The sequence below is a fragment of the Neolamprologus multifasciatus genome, chromosome 14 (assembly GCF_963576455.1).
Source record: "Neolamprologus multifasciatus chromosome 14, fNeoMul1.2, whole genome shotgun sequence".
Classification (NCBI taxonomy): domain Eukaryota; kingdom Metazoa; phylum Chordata; class Actinopteri; order Cichliformes; family Cichlidae; genus Neolamprologus; species Neolamprologus multifasciatus.
In genome coordinates this window covers 40,025,102-40,046,735 of record NC_140452.1, presented here as the reverse complement: position 1 = coordinate 40,046,735, position 21,634 = coordinate 40,025,102, and the positions used below count along the sequence as shown (strand labels likewise).

The following is a 21,634-nucleotide window of genomic DNA, read 5'->3' as shown; positions in this document are numbered from 1 at the left end:
AACTATGAGCTGGTTTGTTATGGATTGGATCCATCACCACATTGTACTTAATTTATTTGAATAAAAAACACATGCACAAAGCGGTTCTGAATTTGAGCTGTTTAATGTGTTGCATCAAAATGAAGGAAGACATGACTCTTTCTGACATCTTAGCTCTTTTCTCACCCTTCTTTATCTTCCCTTGTTTCTTCTTCATCTTCTTCTCCTCTGCAGTGGTTTAAGATTTCAGAAATGTTAAAATTCGTATTATAAAGTATTAATGAGGGCAGGCTGTTTGAGCATGCTCAGAAAGGGAGTGTATGGGTGTGTGTGGGATCAAAGCTTTTGGCGTTCTGGTGAAAGCGATCTTAACAGAAGCTTTACAAAGTCGAGGACCCTGAGGATGTATGCTAAGCACGAGGAAGGAGTCTGGTGACTAGTAAGTGTCAGTACCACAGTCCAGGATGAGGCAACCAACATCCATGAATACATCAGGCCCCAACCGACCGCGGGCTCAGTGAATACCTCAGGCAGCAGAAACCCAAGAAAGAGGAAGAAGAGGAGGAACCAACATTGAAGGACAGACCCCTGCATATCCAGAAGTCCTGCCAGTGGCTGGACAAAGCTGGACTAATCATGGCAGCACAGGAACAAGCTCTGGGCACAAGATCCATAGAGGCTGAGGTCTGTCACACCAGGCGAAACCCCAGGTGCAGGCTGTGTAAAGATGCCCCTGAGACAATTCAGCACATAACAGCATTGTGCAAGATGCTAGCAGGCAGGGCATACATGGAATGCCATAACCAAGTGGCCGACATAGTATACAGAAATATCTGTGTTGAATATGGCTTGGAAGTCCCGAGGTTAAAATGGGAGACGCCTCCAAGGGTGGTGGAGAATGACCGAGCTAAGATCCTGTGGGACTTCCAGATACAGACGGACAAAATGGTGATGGCTAACCAACTGGACATAGGAGTGGTAGACAAACAGAAGAAGACGGCCATAGTGATCGATGTAGCGGTTCCGAATGACAGCAATATCAGAAAGAAGGAACACAAGAAGCTGCTACTGCAAGGTTAATTGTGTTAATCCCAGAACCAGCACAGCTGCACTCGGCTTAGTCACTGGTGGACACCGGAGATGAAGGGAGCCGCCAGTCCTGAAGGAGTCTTATCATGAAGGAGTCTTAGCAGGCCTGTGGGACTTCAGAGGCAGCAGACAGGTACTGGCAGACCCAGGGGAGTGCAGCTGTGCTAGTGGCTGATGGAAAAACTCTGGTGTGGCAGGAGTTTGGAGACTCTTGGTTGCCTTCAAAGCGGTTCTAGCAAACCGTCAGACAACTCAGAAGGGGAAAGCAGTATTCTAAACACACTGTGTACAGTGGTGCTGACCTAGACAGGGGATTTAGTCAGGTGGTGGAATGAACACGTTCAGGATCTACTCAATCCAATAGTCACACCTTCTATAGTGGAATTTTGTTTTTCATTATTGGTTTTTGTAGATGATGTGTTCTGTTGGCTTCATCTAGCTTGCACCGGAACAGTTTTTAGCTGAGTATGAAGCAGTGGGGATAAAAATTAGCACCTTCAAGTCCAGCCAAAAATGGGTTGAGTGATTTCCTGATCGAGTACAAATAAATAAATTCATATTAAAAAAATGTTGAATAATAGATTTTCTTTTGGTGTGAAATTTGTAAATGTGTCCAAATCTGCTCATGTGCCTGAATGTAGTTATACCTAGGCATGGCTCAAAAAGTAGAGGTAAAGACACTTATAGTCAAGAAGAAAAGGCCAGATTTGAATTCCATTGAAATGTTTGGGAATTTGAAACTAGCTGAATGAAAAATGAAAACTTCACTGTGCTGCTACAAAAGTGGATTTTCTGGCTTCACCATTAGGCGCCAATGCTTCATTCCTGATTTGTCTGGATATCTTCTGTTGTCTCTTTCCTTGTAGGTTCCCAGCTACTCACTTGCCATAAGAGCTTTGGATAGTGGAAGCCCTGCCATGTCCTCCACTGTGATGGTAAACATAGACATTTCTGACATCAATGATAATCCACCCAGCTTTTCACCGGCCAACCTCTCTGCTGTCATACAGGTAATCTGAATAATCCTCACAATCTTCAGTTGAACCCAAATATAACAATATCATGTAATAATTCAGGTGAACTATAGTACTTAAATTCCTAAGTCAGTACTTTAAGTACGCCTGTCCCCTCCCCTATATCAGCATCTCTAAAAATTAGGCAGTGAAAAAAAGGAAAGCTTACAGTTGCTGTGAAATCTGATATTGCGACACAGGCCAAGCATATAAAAAAAATTCTCATCTCTATTTATAACTGTTATGAGCACAGATACCTACTTCATTTCATTTTGTCATGTTTCTCATGAAGAATGACATTATGAATGACCCTTGAACCTGAAATAGTCTATTAAAAGACTATACATTTGTTTTATTCTGCTGGAATGTTGATTACACTCCTGTAGATTCTTTTTCAGATGTGTATTTTTCATTTTATTTTAATTTTAATAAGATTTAAATTCAGATTAGGAATTATGACTGAACGTGAAATGCATATAATGATTCATCGTCTTGGCTTCCCTTGACCAGGAAAACAAGCCAATTGGTACCAGTATCCTGCAGTTGTCAGTCATTGATGAGGACTCCTCTCAAAATGGCCCACCCTTCGACTTCCGTATCTTATTGGGAAATGAAGGGAGGGAGTTTGTGTTGGAAAAAGATGGGACACTAGTAGCCAATCAAGTATTCAGAAGGGACCTGGCAACAGAATATGTAATTCAGATACAGGTAGAGTCAAACTGTTGCTTACACCACACAAAGTTTTTTCAGTCATTCTTCTCTACTGTCATACTATTGTAAAAGATAGTGTTTTACGTTTTAAGCAGTGATGGGAATAACAGCGTTACAATTACTGAAAAACAGCAATAATTTGTGTGGCATCTTATTGAATGCAGAACAGCTGATGGTTATGTAAATAGTTTGAAGTGGTTATTTAAAAAAGGGGTAAAAGGTGAATGGCTGCAAATAGCTTTGTTGTTTGCAAAACTTGTGCATATGATTTTAAAATTGGCAATTTATATTTGCATTTAAAGTTATGAAATATGATTCATTAAACATGTTTGTGGTTGTTACAGTAAAAAATATAACTTTTTCTACTCAGATGTTTTTTGTCTGATTTTAGATCAATTGTGTTAATACAGCATGTCAAAATGAAAACATAACTGTAAATTCAGACACGTTAGGTGATGCTAAAAAGAATGATACCAAACAAGGCAAAGCTTTTAAAGGTGAAATGTAGAGGGAAAATCAAAAGCAGTTAAAATGGGCAATTATACCTTGGACCCCAGAGGGTTAAACATTTTATTTAAAGTAACGCAATAGTTACTTTTCAAGTAATTAATTACTTTTAGAATATTGTAACTCAGTTACTTTTTTTTGAAGAAGTAACGAGTAACTGTAATTAATTACTTTTTCAAAGTAACTTGCCCAACACTGGTTTTAAGTTCAGCAAACTTTAGCGAAGCATGTATCTACCATTGCTGTGTCACAATTTGGCCACAGTGCCTGCTGCTCAGCAAGTTCTACATTCTTCAGTTTAAAAAAATGTTGTACCTTGCTAAAAAAAACAATTAAAGCAGCAATTAAAATGGTATATATTCATGTTTGTCGAAATTGTATTTAAAATGTTAGAGCCTGTTGGCTGAGGTACATTCTAGTGGTGAATTATTTTGATAGGCTTTTCTGTCTGTTGTCTATATGTCTACTGCTATTGTTAAAAAGGTAGAAATGTCAAAAAATCTATTTTTGAAATATCCTCATTTAAAAAAGCTAAAGTAAAAGAAAGGTTGCATATTTCAAATATCTTTTAATCTAGTTTATACTTTTAATATTTTTCATTGGTTGTTTTTCTACTTCTAACTTCTGATCTGACTTTTCCTGCAGGTGACAGATTCGGGGAAGCCTCCTTTGTCATCCTCCTCTATACTCACAATCAGGGTGATTGAGGAGAGCCTCCATCGACCAGTAGCAGTACCACTGGACATTCATATTGTTACTATGGAGGATGAATTTCCTGGTGGTGTGATTGGTCAGCTACATGCCACCGATGCTGACCCTTATGATGTTTTGACTTTTGGTCACGCTCCTTCAGCTCAGCGTAGTCTCTTTAAGATTAGTCCTCATGATGGAAAGATCATAGCCCTGGGTGGTTTGGATGCAGGAAGGTACTTTCTTAATGCTAGTGTCAGTGATGGCCGCTTTGCTGTTCCTGTACCCGTAAGTGTGCATGTGGAGCAGGCAACACCAGACATGTTGCGTGAAGCAGTGACAGTGCGTTTTGAGAGAGTGGCACCACAAGTCTTTGTGGTGTTGTACTTGAAAAGCATGTTAAATGTGCTCCAGCAGTCTGCTGCTACTCAACAGCAGGACTCACTGCATTTGCTAAGTTTGCAGCCAGTTGGAGGGACGCAACAGCTGGATATGCTCATCACCATGGAAAAAGCAGGTGGTGGATACTTTAAAGCAGCCTACCTCACCCAAAAACTAAGTGCATCACGGCGAAACCTGGAGGAAGTGCTTAGAGTGTCAGCTATCCTGGATAAGAACTGTTCTGGATTAGACTGTCGTGGGGCTCAGTGCGAACAGAGCATTGTCTTGGATTCACACAATCTCGCTACATATAGTAACCCACGGGTCAGCTTTGTCTCACCTCGCTTTCACCGGACCTCACGCTGTACATGCAATGGTAAATCAGAATTGTTTTTCTTTGCAGTCTTGCCTTAGACTACATGTAAGATACCTTTTTTGTGTATAGCGCTTTGTGACTGGTAAAGTTATCCAGTTGCACTGCAGCTTAAGTTAAGTGGAGTGAGCTGGATACTTGCTAAACTCCCCTTGATGTCTTTGTTTCTTCTATTTTAATAGTGTCTTACTGTGAGTTTCATTAGGATAGTTTCTCAATAGTTTCTTAATTTCTGTCCCTGTGTTTTGTGTGCATGTGTGTATGTATGACAGATGACAGCTGTTCTGTCCTGTCAGAACAATGCGAGGACCAACCCTGTCCACCAGACATGCAGTGTGTTTCAATAGAGGCCAATAGAGGGCGTTATGCATGCCAGTGTCCACAAGGCAAACTTGGAGAGTGTGCAGGTACATATCTCAGCAAAAGAGAAACAATCCAAAGTCAGCATGAAAGTAAAAAATGCAAGAACAACAAGTAAAAAACTAACTGTAATGTAACTCTAGAGTAATGTTTAACATTTGTTGTTGTTGTTTTTGGTGCAGGACATTCATCTTTGAGTTTCTCAGGTAACAGCTACATCAAGTACAGACTCTCTGGCCAGCTGCAAACAGAGTTGAAACTGAGCCTGAGGATCAGAACACTGCAGAGCCAAGGAATTATCATGTACACACACACTGAGCCCTGCACTGTGCTTAAGGTACATTCACACATATTACTGTAGTCTTTCCACCACTGCAAAGGACATTTTATTGAAAGTCATTTGTTGAAAAGTAACCCATCATATCATGTCACAGCATAGCATATCATATCATTAACAGAAGCCTAAATCTTATGCTACTGAGCTCTGAGTCGTTAAAATAGTCTAGTCTTACTACATTTAGTAAACTCTTTTAAATTGAGTTTTTCTATGCTTATGCTTTATTTGTTCATATTATCACTTTGTTTTTGTTCAAATTGATTTAAACTAATTTTACTTTTTTGTATTATCTTAAATTCAGATTTGTTTTTACTTAAAACTTAAAAAAGTTTGTTCATATTGTATTTTATTTTACTAAGTAGCACGCCATTCCACCTATTTAAGCTATTTTAATGTATGTTTGTCATGTTTACCTTAGCTGCTATAATCTTATCTGTGTTTAGAACCTGTCATGCCGTTAAGTCCAGGTCAAAGTGTTTCACAGGTGATTGACAAGCCAAATAAATAATGTGTCATAATAAGAAGATAAAAATAAACTGAAGAGAAAAAATCATTAGATTAATTCATTATTTGATTAAATAAATGAAAATTTAAAACAATCTAAAAGCAGAGCAAGAGTGTAAGATAAGATACATGAAGATGGCGGTGTGCAACGTCACAGTGGCTCTACACTCTTTTTTTCCTTTTTGCGTGTTTTTTTGTTAGCGCTAATTTCACTTCTGTTTTTAAGGATATATAATATGAAAACTTTACATAAAACATCCCGCAAATATTTCAGAACAGAAGTATTCGGAAGAGAGGCGAACAGTTTAAGTCTACTGAAAACTGAAACTGTGTCTCTGTTTTAACAGAGACAGAGTGACACTGAAAACTCACTAGATCATGACTTCAGCCTCAAACACTCCCAAACAGCCATGGCAACTCATGGTATCATCACTAAACATCTGTAGCAGTTCATGGTACAAAAGGCTGCATCATGGCATCGCTTCGAAATGCAGCAGAAAGTTGTGACAGCACCACTTTGGAATGTATCCTAAACAGTCATCAATCACAAATGCCACCACGAGTTATGGCATCATCTCAAACATCTAAACATCACCCTTAAAGAGTTACAGGAGCTTGTGGCTTGACCTCTAATGGCAGGTCATAGCAACTGATGGTGTCACTACCTCAGGGGTCAGCAACCTTTAAGACCCAAAAGGCCATTTGGACCTGGTTCCCACACAAAAGAAAACACTGGGAGCCGCAAATATTTTTTGACATCTAAAATTAAGATAATACTGTATATATTGTTTTTTACTTTTATGCTTTATGTGAACAACTAAGGTGTGTTGCTTATGAAATCCATGAAGTGCTACAGAGAAAATTACATTTTATTTATGTAATTAACACATTTTGAACTCTTAAAGAAATATAACAAAAGGAAAGCTGAACTAAAATGATCCATGTAGCAAACAAAAACTGTTGTGAGCCGCCACCCTTATATCGCCTTTGGGCTTTTGGAGCCTCGACCTGACTTTTAAAAAATAATTGGAAAAAAAGCACTATGCTGCTAAAAAATGAAAAATAGATATTTGCAAAATTCTGCCTAAATATGTATTTTACCAGGTTAATGTGCGTGGCCGGGTGCGGTCTGCAGCACCGCTGCAGGGGAGGCGGACGCACCTGAGCGGCACCTGCAATCACGACTCGCCACCTTAACGTCTGTGCTATCTCTGCTGTTGTTGGTATATGTGAGCTGTGAGCTGAAAAGCTACAGCCGGCTGTATGAGTACAGCAACAGTGTGTGAAAAGTGGTCAATAAAGAGATGCTGTACTTTCATCTTTACGCAGGACTGTAAGCTGTCATCTGTGAGGCGTGAGCGGTGTTTGTTTTTAACATAGTTCACGGTGGAGAAAAGCTGCTGACAATGTGGATCCGAAGATCCATAACTGGCCTACCTGGGGTTGAAAGTCTCGATAAATGCACGGCGTTTCGGCGGGTACACCGGCTTCCGCGAGTGTGACGCTTATTTTGAGCGATGAAAAAATAATAAAATATAATTTTATTTGTATATTACAATGTCACAACAATCTTCCAATTTAGAACTACAAGTTAAAAAAATAACTAACAGAAATAAAATACACTTCAGCTAAATACTTCTAATTTATTTTCCCAAACCACGCGGAGCCGCACTATAAGGACTAAAGAGGACTAAGACTGCACGACCTGTACGACTACTAGGTGCTAATACCACACTTTAGCAATTGATCCAGAGAGACAGCTAGCTCATAGGATTGCAGAACTCTCAGCAACTTTATCTCCTGCTACTTCTCTCTATTATAAACAAAATGGTTCAACTGAGGTTACAGATTGCTACACATACTTTGAACCAGGAATGTTGCATTCTTTTAATTAGAGACCTAGCTTCACTCACTTCTATGGCTATCAAGCAAACAAGCCACGCATTCCGGTGTCAGGACAGAAACTCATGACAAAAAAAAGACTCTCTAGAGCAAAAGACAGGGATTATGCATTTACATACACAGTAAATGGCGCATAAATGCAATGCAATATCTGACTGTTAAAGAAAGACTATTTTATCTTCATTTTATCCTCATGAGTTTGCAGTCAACACGACAATGTCAATGTATAGCCCACCTGATGTGAATGTTAGTATAGTTCTGATCCATCTATGAATGAAATAACCAAGCAGCAAAACATCATGGAGCAGTTTATATTATAAGTCGATATTTCAGTGATAGGGCTTTAAATTATGACTCAGAAATAAGGTGGTAAATTAAGGTCGAAATAAGAAAGCAATAATATGGAAATAGCACATTAATACCACTTAATTACCAAATTAATATCCATGTAGTAGCCAACTACCGTTGATACATATTATTGATTAGGGATGGGTATTGATAAGATTTTCACGATTCCGATTCCATTTTCGATTCTGTTTAACGATTCGATTTTTTATCGATTCACTTTTTAAAAAAAGGAGAACATTAAGTTCGATTAGCTTAGAACTTTGTTTTATATCTTCTCTTTGAACAAGATAGAAATTTAGGAGTAACATGGCCTTACAAACCCAACAGTGAGATCTTAAGAGATCCACAGCCTACAGCTCTTCAATGGGGTGTCACAGGGTCCCCAGGAAAAAAAAATTGTAAATGTAAAATAATAAAATAAATATTCTTCTGTAGCAATAACAAAGTATAACATAAATTATTCAGTAGCAATTACACAAGAATATCCAGTAATGTCCCTGCCTACAATTAAACACATTCACTTACTGAAAATCATCTGCTGTGGCAAATGGGTGCAAGCCTTTGACCACAAACTGAGTCACTGCTCGGTGACATTCGTCTATCCTGGCCTGAAAGGAGACGCTACCGGTAGACTGCAGCGAGAACTGCCAGCATCTGAGCCAGACTCTGTCTGTCTGTCTCATCATGGTCACCTAAACGCACAGTAATGGCAGGTTTTGTAATAAGGCAGATCGCGCTAACATAATATGCACTGTTAATTGATTATTTACCTGCCGCATTAACGGGAGAGGACGTGCAAACGTTACCGCTGCTGCTGGGTTGAGATTCACGAGTCCGGAGCAGAATTAAAAACACGACATTCATTTAAGGTTATCGCGTGTTTTGTGAACAAATGCTTTTGCATATTCGTAGTGTTTCCTTCCTTAAATGAAATATCTACTTTGCAAGTATTGCAAGTTGCCCTGTTGTCATCCGTTCTCGTAAAGTATAACCAAAGTTTTGAGCGTTTGAGCCGCTTACGCGCCATGTTTCCTGCCAGGTAAATGACGCTCCACAACGTGGTGACATCATTCGGGGCGACTGGAATCAATAAGGGAATCGTTTGCAAAAATGGCAAACAATTCCAAGGAATTGAAACAGTGGGAACCGGTTCTCAACAAGAACCGGTTTTCGATACCCATTCCTATTATTGACACACGGATATAGCTGTGTAATATTACATTGAAATTCATGTAACTGGGTAATAATTGTACCAAAATAGGAACTAATATTGTGGGGAAAAAAAACATGAGTATGGGGCAAAACCAGTTAGCAATAGTATAGTTATATTTTGCTAACAATAGAGAATTTTTATATACTGCTTTGTGGTAGTATTTTTGTAATAATAAGGTAATATTGGTTGATGCTTTAACATATTACACTATTATTATAATATAACCCTGGAATTATTTTGAAGGTAACATTGTAACTAATATGTGAATGGTGTGACCTATAACCTATAAAAACATTTGGTAGTTTCTGTGTAATAACCAGGAAACAGGACTACAAAACCTGATGTTTCTTTCTAATTCCATGTTGAGAGCCTATTAAAGCAAACTTTAAGAAGTTATGAGTCATTATTACCATTAAAGATGAACAGTGGTTCATGTGTATTTGGACTAGTCAAGTCCAAACTGCAGTGGGATTGCTGCTAGTACTGGACTTGGTATGTGGCTTCCTACTAAAATTTTAGTGGTAAAGGCTACAAAACCTGAAAAAAACAAACAAACTGTGATCAACCATTTTAATAGGCACACAGAGGGATTATGCATTTAGCCAGCCAGAGAAAATAGCCAGCCACAGATATGCCAAATAAATTTGCAAGGTATGCAGGTGTACCTAATATAGTAGCTGGGCACATGTAGTAGTAATGTGATAGCGGCACACTGACAAATTGTTCCCACAAAGTTGGGAGAATGAAATTGTTCAAAATGTCTTGGTGTGCTTTGTATGAACCATTAGGTGGTCTTTTCACTGGAACGAAGGGACTGAGCCCAGCCCCTTAAAAACATCCCCACACCACAATCCCTCCCCAAACTTTACACTTGCCACAGTGCAGTCAGACAATTACGGTTCTCCAGGCAATCCAGACTCATTCATTTGATTGCCAGACAGAGAAGTGTGATTCATTACTCTAAAGAACACCTCTCCACTGTCTAGTGGTTGCATGCTTTACCATTCTGTATCTGATGCAGCCCATGAAGATCTTGACACACTGTTCTTGAGCTAATCCGAAGGCCACAAGAAGTTTGGAGGACTGTAGAAATTGGCTCTGCAGAAAGTTTGCAAACTCTGCACGCTATTGATCTATTCTTTCACAAATATTTGTGAATTAATCTGCATACCTAGGTGCTTGGTTGTATACACCTGTGGCCATGAATGTAACTTGAACACCTGGATCTATGATTTGGATGGGTGAGTGAATACTTTGAGCAATATAGTGAATAACCGTTAAACTGGAAGAGAGATAAGCATGTGATGTGAGGTAACATAAAAAATCTCAGCCAATAGCAAAGGCAGAGAAAGAGAGGAAATTATGATTAACCAATGAAATGGTAACTTTCAAATGAATCAACTCTTTCACTCTCATTGGCTTGCACTTCTGTCAGCAGTGAAGTCAATGAGTTACCATGGTGATGGCCTTCAGTGTGTGTCTGTGTCTGGCATTTGGGCCTGTCTCTGTGAAGGGCTTGACACTCTTCTCACAAAGAATCTAGTAGGTTCTTAATAGTAGGTTTGCATTTTGCAACTTTGATTCCAAGTTATTATACAGAAACTGTCACCCTTGTTTAATGATAATAAGCCACTCCATTAAATATATTGTGTGTTACCTTCAGTTTTACCTTCAAAAAAGAATATTCATATGTTGCATTAATCAATACTACCTTATTATTATGAGATTACTACTTCTCGTCAGTATGTATACAACCCATCCAATCCACACATGCATAGTCAAACCATAGATGTCCACAAATTTAGTTTGTGTAATAATGAGAAACTACACAGGGAAGGGGTATTGAACAGATGAAGAAAGGGAGGCGCTAAAATGCATGGGAGGACAGTAGCTGAAATCTATCAATAACTGGAAAACAATCCTGCCACTTAGTGCAAATTAATATCAGTAGCTTCAGTCCTCATTGATGGCCTATAAAAGTGGTGCCTCATTACCAAGGTTTCACACAAAGAGCATCTAATGTTGAGTAAAACCAATGAGCTCTCTTAAGACCTTTGCAACCTTATTGTTGGAAAACATACTGATGGAATTGATTACAGCAGAATTTCTAAACAAGGCCATACACTTTATAGGCCTAAACTTTAAAGGAAGGGCATTTAAAGTTTGCTGAACAAAATTTAGGCAAGCCTGTGAAATACTGGGAGAATTTCACAGTCTGGTCCAATGAAACCAAAATGGCACTCTTTGAATGCCATAATACACACTAGACCATAATACACACAAGGTCAAAAGGCACTGCACATCAATCAAAAGCACCATATCAACATTAAAGTTTGGAGGTGTTAATATCATGGTATGGGGCTGTTTTTTAGCAAACAGTACTGGCACTCTTCAAATAATTAAAGAAAGGATGAATGGAAAAATGTACAGGGATATTCTTAATTTAAAAACATTTACTGCCATGTACCAGGATGATGAAGAAGGAACAATGGTAGACACTTCAGTAAGACGATGATCCCAAACACACGGCCAAAGAAACTCAAAATGGGTTTCAGAGAAAGAAAACAAAGCTGCTAGAATGGCCCGGCCAATTATCTGGCCTGAATCCAACTGAAAATCTATGGAAAGACCTAAAGCTTGTGTTCATAGTAAGAGCGTTCAGGATTTGAAGACCATTTGTGTGGAAGGATGGACCAAAATCATACCTGAGCAATGCATGCGATTAGTTTCTCATGATACAGGAGGCATCTTGAAGCTGTCATCACCAACATCGATGTTTTTTCTTACAGTTAAATTTTTTGCAGAATGTTTTTTTTATGTAACACTACATTTATGTACTTTGATGTTTCAAAGTGTGTGTGTGTGTGTGTGTGTGTGTGTGTGTGTGTGTGTGTGTGTGTCTCCATGCAGTTGGAGGATGGGAAGCTGTGGTTCCAGTTGGCTTGTGGCCTTGGTGGAAATGATGACAGCCCTGACATGCTGGGCATCTCGGGTCGTCGTATCAATGATGGGAGCTGGCACACAATGGCACTTGAACTGAATCGCAACTTCAGCAGCTTGGCACTTGATGACAGCTATGTTGAACGACGCCGTGGACCATCATTTGTACAGAGACTACCTACAACTATCTTCTTTGGAGCACTGGTCAGTTCATGAGTACCTAGGGTTAATAACTGCCTACAGGAGTTATTAACAGCTTTTTCATACTTCATCTCCTTTACACCAGACATGTTGACCAAGGGCAGAGGGCAAACGGAAACTCATCCCTTACAATGTTAAATCACTGAACCTCGTTTACCTGTTAATGCTAGCTGTGTTTCACAGATAGTAACTGATCTGAAGACAGTAAAAACCACAGACCTCTAGCAGCTTGCTTCACAGTCAGGTCTTTTCTCTATTCACCAACAAAAATAAGTGGTTTATCCATAAAGAACAAGCTGCTACCCTCTGAGCTTGTCATTGTTGACAGGGCATAGACATGGCCTCAGAAGAACCAACAATCAGACAACCCCCTACGAGCAAGCACTTTGGTGAGAGTGGGAAGGAAAAACTCCCTTTAAACAGGAAGAAGGCTGTAAGTCTAGCAGACACAGACATGAGTCCACTGCAGTAACCTGTCGTAAAGCTGTTACTCTACTTTGATGAGCTTTGAAAACTGAGTGAAAATGTTGAAGTAAACCATGGCTCAAGTGGTGATCAGTTAGCTATTTTACAACTGTTTGAAGGTTGGAGATTGGCCTATAATTAGCTAAGACAGCTTGGTCAAGTGATAGCTTGATATCATCTGTGAAAATCTGAGACTATTTTTTAGTAACTACATGAATGTTCAATCACCCACAATTATTTTATCTGAACTGATCACTAAGTTAAAAAGACTGAAATTTGAGATAGAAAATCTGAGTGAGTGCCAGTTGGACAATATATAACAACAGATAAAACTGGCTTTTGAGTTTTCCAGCAGTGGTAGACAAGGCTAAGCGTGAGGCTTTTCAATGAATTAAAACTCTGTCTGGGTCTTTGGTTGATTAATAAACTGGAGACCTTTCAATCCCCATTCTCAGCCTGTGGACTCTAACAGTTAGTTTGCTTGGGGGTCTTGATTCTAACATAGCCTTAACCAGATTTCTGTAAGGCAAAGTAAATGAATTGATGATCAGTTATTAATTCATGTACTAACAGGGACTTAGAAGAAAGATGTAATGTTTAATAATCCACATTGCACTGTTTTACTCTTTGGTGAAGCTGTGCATATTATATTATTCATCCTTTGTGGTTTTTATGTTATGTTTAAATCGGTTTTTGCTGATTTTTGGTTCGTTTTTGTTGGTTTGGAAACAGAACATTCTTTAAGTGGATGTGGTTTCGGGGGGAAAACAGGAAGTTGAAGCTGAAACTCTGGATAGTCACATTTGTGTGGTTTAGTAACATTGGCCAGATTTCTAGAAATGAGCATCAGGTCCAAAGTTGGATGGTCTCTCCTAACCACACCAGGTTTTTCTCAGAAGGTTTTTCAATTATCTATAATCAATAAACATTTAAAAACAAATTAGTATATACCTGATTTTTAGTTTTTAAATAGTTCAGGCGTTTCATCTCGTGTAATTTGGGTAATTCTTGAAAACAGGATAATTTTAAAAATAAATACATTTTATTTTTACAAGCTTTACTATGTAGGCTGACAGGAGTACCTGCAGACTATGTCAAGCAGTTTAACTCAAAATTCCTAACCCTTGTTGTTCTCAGGTGCAGCCCCCAAACTCTCGTAGCCTCATGGAATTCCAGAAGGACCCCCGGGTGCTTTATGGATTCCAAGGTTGCCTGGACTCTGTAATGCTGAACAACAATGAGCTCCCATTGCAGAACAAACGTTCACAGTATGCAGAGGTGGTGGGACTGACAGAGCTGAAACTGGGTTGCATTCTCTACCCTGATGCATGTCTGCAGCAGCCATGTCACAACGGAGCTACTTGTACAAGTCTACCTGCCGGTGGTGAGTCATAGAAAATAAATGAAACAGCACAGTCACCTCAGAAAACACAAGGCTGCAGAGGTCTTTCATGAGATCTCAATCTTTCAATGAGTATACATTGAAAGATTAAGGTATTCGTTTCCTTACTACTACTACCCCTGGATGCATCAACCGCTGAGTGTGTGATTGCACATAGAATGAAGCACTGAATGATTGTGTGTGTGTGTGCTGTAGTGTAAAAGTGCTTCTCGAAGTAGTATGACTAAAAATATAAATCCCAATCCATTTATTATTAGCAGTATTACATGGCATTTGTGCATGTGTATACTCACCTAAATTCCCAAAATGTGTGTATGTGTTTCGAAACCCAGATGAAAATTAGACTGGTATAAATCATTTACACACTACAAACTACATTACACCCATTCACACACATTCATACAGGACTTTATTTTGTCTACTACACTGGGAGCTTTCTAATCAGTTTATTGGTCCATTTAGTGCAAGACACATTCGCAGATTCACAAACATACTTGTAAAGCTGTTTTATTCTTTCTAACACACACACACACCACTCTGCCATGTATGGATTAGATGAAATAGGATTTAGTGTATTACCCCAGGACAAAAACCACAGACTTTTAGGTTAGTCTACCACCTGAGGGTAGAAGCTCCTCTTGAGCCTCTCTGTTCTTGCCCGGATGGTGCAGAACCTTCTGCCTGATTGCAGAAGTTGGAACATGGGGTGGAACAGGTCCTTCAATATGTGAGCTGCTCTGGACCAGCATCTCCTGGTGTAAATGTCCTGTAGGGAGGGGAGAGCAGTCCTGCAGCAACGTTCTGCTGTACAGATCACTCTCTGAGGAGCTTTTATGTCCTTGACACAGCTGTTCCATACCAGGACGTGATGTTCTGTGTGAGGATTCTCTCCACAGTGCCTAGAAAGTCCTGAGGATCCCTGGAGAAACCCTGAACTTCCTCAGTTGTTGTAGGTGGTACAGGCGCTGCCATGCCTATTTGGACAAGACCTGAATGTGGGCAGACCATGTCAGATCTGAGGAGATGTGGACACCAAGGTACTTGAAGGACTGTACCCTCTCCACTGGAACTCCACTGATGATAATGGGCTTGTAGTCTCTGTTGTTGGAGTTGGCGCCCAACACCACTGTGTCATCAGCAAACGTCACAATGGTATTGGAGCCTTGAGTGGCCATACAGTCTGAAGTGTAGAGGGAGTAGAGCAGTGGCGAGAGTACACACACTTGTGGCGCTCTTGTGTTGATGGTGATGCCGTTGGAGACGCACCTACCCACCCTCACCACCTGAGTTCTGCCAGTGAGGAAGTTAAACACCCATGCACACAGACGGCTGTTGAGTCCTAGATCCCTCAGCTTTGTGAACAGTCTGCCGGGCACTATTGTGTTAAACGCTGAAGTGTAATCAACAAACAGCAGTCTCACATAGTTACCCTGTTTCTTGTTCATGTGGCTAAGGGTGGTGTGCAGGAAGTCAATGCAACTGTCCGGTAGTCATTCCAGCATGAGGGCTTGTTGTTCTTGGGCACAGGGATGATGGTGGATCTCTTGAAGCATGTTGTTTTTGCTCTGCAACAAGGGTCCCTGGTCCCGTTTAGAGTGTGTTTGTTTGCATGAGTTTTCTGCATTAACTCTGCTCACTCCCACCATTTAAGTACGAATTACATCAATGTTGCGTAGCTAGGCCCAGGATGCTATTACCAAATAGTTTTCAACCCAAGTAGTTCACTCCCCTGTGAAATCAGGGTTAATAAATATTAGATATATTTATTCAGCTTTAGGTAAGAAATATTGCACTTGGTGGTATATTTTATTTATTTTCCTTTTTGGGAGTGGGGCTATCCCCTGGGTCTGCTTTTTCTGCACTTTTGTGAAGATGTGTACAAGTCACGTCTTCTATAGTACTGGATCTACCCCCCCCCCCCCCCCCCCCCCCGTCCTATTTATTTGTATAATATGTGTGTGTATATATAAATAAATTATGTATTATTCTAAATAATCTAAGTATATAGAGGGATTAGGGGGTTTGCAATAAAATGAAAGCCAGGAGGGGAGAGTGAGGCAGAGGACCAATATACATGACTGCAGGGCAGTCTGGGCAATAATGTGGCTCCCCACCTCATTCGAAGCCAACCCCCAGCACCTTTAATGAGTCTTGTAGTGCTCAATCTAAAAATGATATTATTTTAGGTCAAAATTGTGTGTGTGATTGTTTAGAAGTGAGTGCTGTACATTAAAAGAAGTGATCTGTTCTTAATGAAGTCTTACACTTTGTCTGTCTCCCAGGGTTCTCATGCAGTTGTAAACCCCAGTACACTGGGGGGCACTGTGAGATGGAGATAACAGCATGTGTTCCCAACCCGTGTCATAACAGCGGTGTGTGTAAGCCCATTGGCAATGCATTTCTTTGCAGCTGCAGGAGAGGCTTCAGGGGCCTGACGTAAGTCTGAGTGAAAACACACAAACCTGGCATGCACCATTATGAACAGTTGAGTCACAGCAATGTCTCTGCATTCAGATCCTACTGTAGCAGAGGTTGATTGCTGCTCACTGAACAGTCACATTAACAAAAAAATTCCAAAGTTTGGATCTATATTCTAATGAAAAAAATAATGGTTGTTTACAAATGATCAAATCCGACAGTTATCAGACAAACATAAAACATTTAGTGCAGTATCTTTCATTTGGTTATTAAGTGTAACTCTGCTCACAGCCTAGAGATTAGGGTGACCACAGATTAGAAAGTGGTCACCTGGTGTCTACAATTTAGGGCAATTTTGTTTTTGGACAATTTCATATTTTGTTTATAATTTTTAAAAATATATATTTTTAAATATTTTACATATTATTTTACATATTTTATTATATAATTTAGTCTATTTATATTCAATTTTGTATTTTGGAAAGTTTTCAATCCATAAACCTTTTGAAAGCAGTCCCTCAGATCAAATAAGTTTTCTGTACTATAAAATACATCACGTCTCGCTTCTAGTCACCTTTATAGATTAGATTAGCACTGTCATGTCACATAATTTGTTGTTCAAATACTATATCTTTGAGAACTGATGAGTCTGTAGTTTTGAAAGCAAAATGTTTTTTCTGCATAAATGTTTCCCTTTTCATATATTTTAATTATAGGTGAAATGACTCTTTTTTTCTTTCTCTTTTTAACACATTCTTCTCTCTGATTTTATTAGAAGATAAATGACACTATAATATGTTGATGGTTACAAACATCAGAGAAAGGGATTAATGTGAGGCTGCATATGGATACATACTTGTGCAGTTTTTTCTTTATTGACAGGCTTTTCACGCTGGTCTCTTCCATTCTATTTCCATCCTTTTATCCTGCAGTTGTGAGGAAGATGTGAACGAATGTGACCGCAGGAATCCAGAAGGGGAGTGTGAGAATGGTGGCACCTGCATCAACACTCACGGCTCCTTCTACTGTAACTGCACGGCAGGCTTTGTGGGTCAGCGCTGTGGCCTGAGGCCTGTTGTTGTCCCCGACATGCAGGCTGGTCATGCTGTGGTTGGTAGGGAGGAGCTTATTGGCATTGCTGTCGTACTTTTTGTCATCATCACCCTCATCATCCTCTTCATTGCATTCCGCAAGAAGGTCTTCCAGAAAAACTACTCGCGGAACAATCTATCTCTGGTGCAGGACCCAGCCACTGCAGCACTCCTTAACAAGGCCAATGGTGTTCAGTTTAAGACCTTACACTGCACCTCAGGAGACCCTCTCAACCTGTACTCGGAGCCAGGTATGGAGTCTGCCATGTTGGGAGGGGGTGGGATGATGGGACCTCCACAGGTCCCTGTGAGACCCATGGCATACACGCCCTGTTTCCAAGGAGACCCACGTTCCACGCTAGAGAAGATGGCAGATGGACGCAGTGTGGAACATACAGAGATGAGTACCTTTCACCCTGAGTCACCAAGGATCCTTTCAGGAACCACTAGGAGAGGGGTGGTGGTGTGCAGCGTGGCCCCCAACCTTCCACCAGTGTCACCATGTCGCTCAGACTGTGACTCCATATGCAAGAGCCCATGGGATAATGATGAGTGTGAGTGAATTTTATACAATTTGTCTCCTAGTTAGAATACGTCACAATTGGTTTACTAAGGCATTGCAGTGTTTACTATGCAGGTTTATTCATGAATTATAGAAGCTTTGTACAAACATTAAATTGTATTTTGCTGCTCAGTCAACAATCCCAGATGTTTTCTTTTTAATGCAGGCTGTAGGACAGGTACACTATCAGTTACAACTGCAGCCACTGAAGGCACTACCTAAATATGATGTCTTAATAAATGTTTTTGCATAACATACACAGAGTTGTGCTTCCTTTACAATCTTCCCTTACCCCCTGACTTTTTCCTACAGGTAAGGTGGGCGACATGGCAGAAGAAGTAACATGTTTCTCAGGAAGCAACAAAGGCAGTAACTCAGAGGTCCAGTCACTGAGCTCCTTTCAGTCTGATTCTTGTGATGACAATGGTAAGACACACCCATTAGAAAAGTGCTTCATGATTCTTTGAATACTCTAGTTTGCTTTTGTTTAACTTTTGGTTGCAACAGGAGTTGCTTTCTTCTTTTTATTCATTTTGCTCACCATTATCCATGCAAAACCAGCCCATCACATTTGGGTTTCACCTGTGGGACAAAATGCTTTTGAAATATTTGTGAATATTCTTATACAAAACAAATAAAACCAATAATAATCAGATAAAAATACCGAAAGACACTGTCAGCGTGGGTAGCAGTGGATAGAGAGGGCAATGATGGGTATATGTCAGAGTACAAGACAGGAGATGAGAGGAGAATGAAAAGAAATGGATAATATTTTGTCACTGAAACTTAAACCGTCATCTGCATTGTCCCATAAAATGAAAATGTAATATGTCTTTTTTTATATGGCTGTTCATTGTTTCTTTCAAACGAGAATGTTTCCAAGTATACAGAATTTTAAATGGGAGGCGACATCGTATGGTGACCCGCTGCTGAGTGTAGGAAATCGTGGGATAGATATTCCAAGATATAAAAAGTGGTGAGACAGATCATTCACAGACAAGCTAAGGAGTTTTGGTGGCTTTCCAAACTTTTATTGGTAGTTGTGGCTTTTGTGAAGGAGTTGTGTATTTTGCTTTTGTGTTGTTGTTTTTTTGTTGTTTTTTTACAGACAGATTCCTCTGAGTAAATTTTTAATTTTACTTCACAGAATGGTAATTCTTCAGAAATGCTAGTTACATTGTTTAAAATCATCAATTAATTAACTGGAATTTTTTTCCCCAGTTGTACAAATTATTTTGCCATTTTCTTTCCTGTGCTTGCCAAAGACAGGTGTTAACACCTGCTCTTTATCTGGCAAAACTGGCAAGAAGCAGAAGAATGTTAGTTTTATAATGTCTTGTTCCCACATGACTTTCTTTGGTTTTATAAATTTTCTTTGTCTGGCAGTGTGTCTTTTTCTTCCCAACATTAAAACAGCAGGTAATCAGGTGAGGTAGTCCTCTGCAGAGATCAGAGAAAGTAGTGGGCAGCCATAATTAATTACTCGGTCATGAGGACACACTTGACCGACAACATGATGAGCATTTTCAAATCTGAATGCCTATATTTCAGATATATGTTATATATCTGCTCCTTTTCTCTCTCTGCAAGCCTCCATAGTGACCGTCATTCGACTGGTAAATGATGCAGTCGACACAATCGAAAGTGAAGGTACCATGTCTTATCAACTTTGTGTCTCTCCTCTCACTCTCCCATTCTTTGCTAATTTCAATCTTGTAAGTGACGTATTTCACTAAAAGAGGTGTCTTAAGCTATAAGTTGAATATCCTCTTGCTATGTGGAGCATACTTTATCTTTCATTAACAGACACTCCTACCTACTGTAATTAGATCAGTTTATTGAGTTTATTGTAACTTATTAAGCCAAAGGTTGTCAGGGTTTCATTCCAACTGGTCAGCAGTAGATGACTGCACTAATGGGATCCTAGTCCCTACTGCACTATTTTATAGCAAGTTAATCAGGATAGAATTAAATTCCTGCATATAGCTGCCCTTAAATGGCACAGTGCTGGCCATTAACTTTTGTGTCTTGTTGTTTTCTGCATCTGACAGTGTCAGATATGGACCAAGGTCAAACCTTCAATAGAGGTGACTTCCAGCCCACCGACCCCCACCTTTCTTTTACCACACCCTGTCTCTTCATCTTTTCATTTATCTACCTGCAGCAAGTAGACAAAATAAAATGTTCTCAATAAAATCAGCTTAAATAGCATTGTATCAAAACTGGCATGGTATGGGTCATATTAGAATACATGCAATTTACCAGCATATCAGCAAATATATGAATGATATAAGTCTTGCATTAACACAAATCTTGTGGGAGTGGTCAGTTTTGACATTGCCACAGGCAGGAGCGGCCAGCTAAAAGTAGACAGTGGGTCCTAAGATTGTTGGCAAGATGGAGAGTGATGTTGATAATAAAATTAAGACTGGATATTTTGAAACTAACAAAAAGAGTGGATGATCAGATATGTGGAAGAGTTTTAAAATTGCTTAAAAGACAAACAGGCACAAATCTAGCACTTCCTGTGCCAGAGACAAACCAGCAGTATTCTAGTACACATTGAATCAAGCAAGAGACACAGCAAGTCTAAGTAAGAATGATGTGGCGGTTTGTATATATCGTTTGTATATATCGCCACATCATTCTAAGTAAGAATGATGTGGCGGTTTGTAGTTTGTGGCTCAACTACAGGGGGGGGGGGGGGGGGGGGGGGGGGTGGAGGAGTGGGTTTAGAATGTGGTGTCAGGGGAGGCTGACCAACACAGCTGATCTCCATCGTTATGCTTCCCCTATTTGAATAGGATGCTGGGACCACACAAGAAAGCTGTGTGGTGTGTGCTAAAGTAACAGCACCTGCTATTTGGAACCCAACTAACAGGTGTACATTGCAAGTACACCTTGCCATGCATTCTGGGATGTGGTAGGTCGCCATAGATGTGCAAAGTTCAGTATGGGCTAGCAGCTACCTGTGAAGTGAAGATAAATGTTTCCAATAGTGTGAAATACAGCACCTTCTTTGTGTACTTTGATTGTTCCTGCCCTCAGATACATCTGGCTGCCTAAATGTTCGCACATGATTTGTATTATTGCAGTATTGTGATATTTGCACACTTGTTTCATAGATTGGGTTTTTAACTAATTTGTG

At 39.7% G+C, this 21,634-nt stretch overlaps 1 protein-coding gene across 6 annotated transcripts in view; it reads left to right on the top strand.

Annotated features, from left to right (window-relative positions):
* Positions 1-21,634, top strand: part of fat3a (FAT atypical cadherin 3a) — a 175,588-nt gene that overhangs the window by 145,227 nt on the left and 8,727 nt on the right. For 3 of the 6 annotated variants that reach the window (XM_085184747.1, XM_085184745.1, XM_085184742.1), the window contains 12 exons: positions 1,935-2,078; positions 2,592-2,789; positions 3,945-4,746; positions 5,016-5,150; positions 5,286-5,440; positions 12,318-12,551; positions 14,151-14,397; positions 16,698-16,851; positions 17,766-18,478; positions 18,799-18,912; positions 20,077-20,136; positions 20,538-20,573. In XM_085184747.1, the coding sequence (XP_085040873.1) occupies positions 1,935-2,078; positions 2,592-2,789; positions 3,945-4,746; positions 5,016-5,150; positions 5,286-5,440; positions 12,318-12,551; positions 14,151-14,397; positions 16,698-16,851; positions 17,766-18,478; positions 18,799-18,912; positions 20,077-20,136; positions 20,538-20,573 (2,992 nt within the window). The remainder of the gene's footprint in view (positions 1-1,934; positions 2,079-2,591; positions 2,790-3,944; positions 4,747-5,015; positions 5,151-5,285; positions 5,441-12,317; positions 12,552-14,150; positions 14,398-16,697; positions 16,852-17,765; positions 18,479-18,798; positions 18,913-20,076; positions 20,137-20,537; positions 20,574-21,634) is intronic. The other 3 variants (XM_085184748.1, XM_085184746.1, XM_085184743.1) reach the window with 2 other exon arrangements.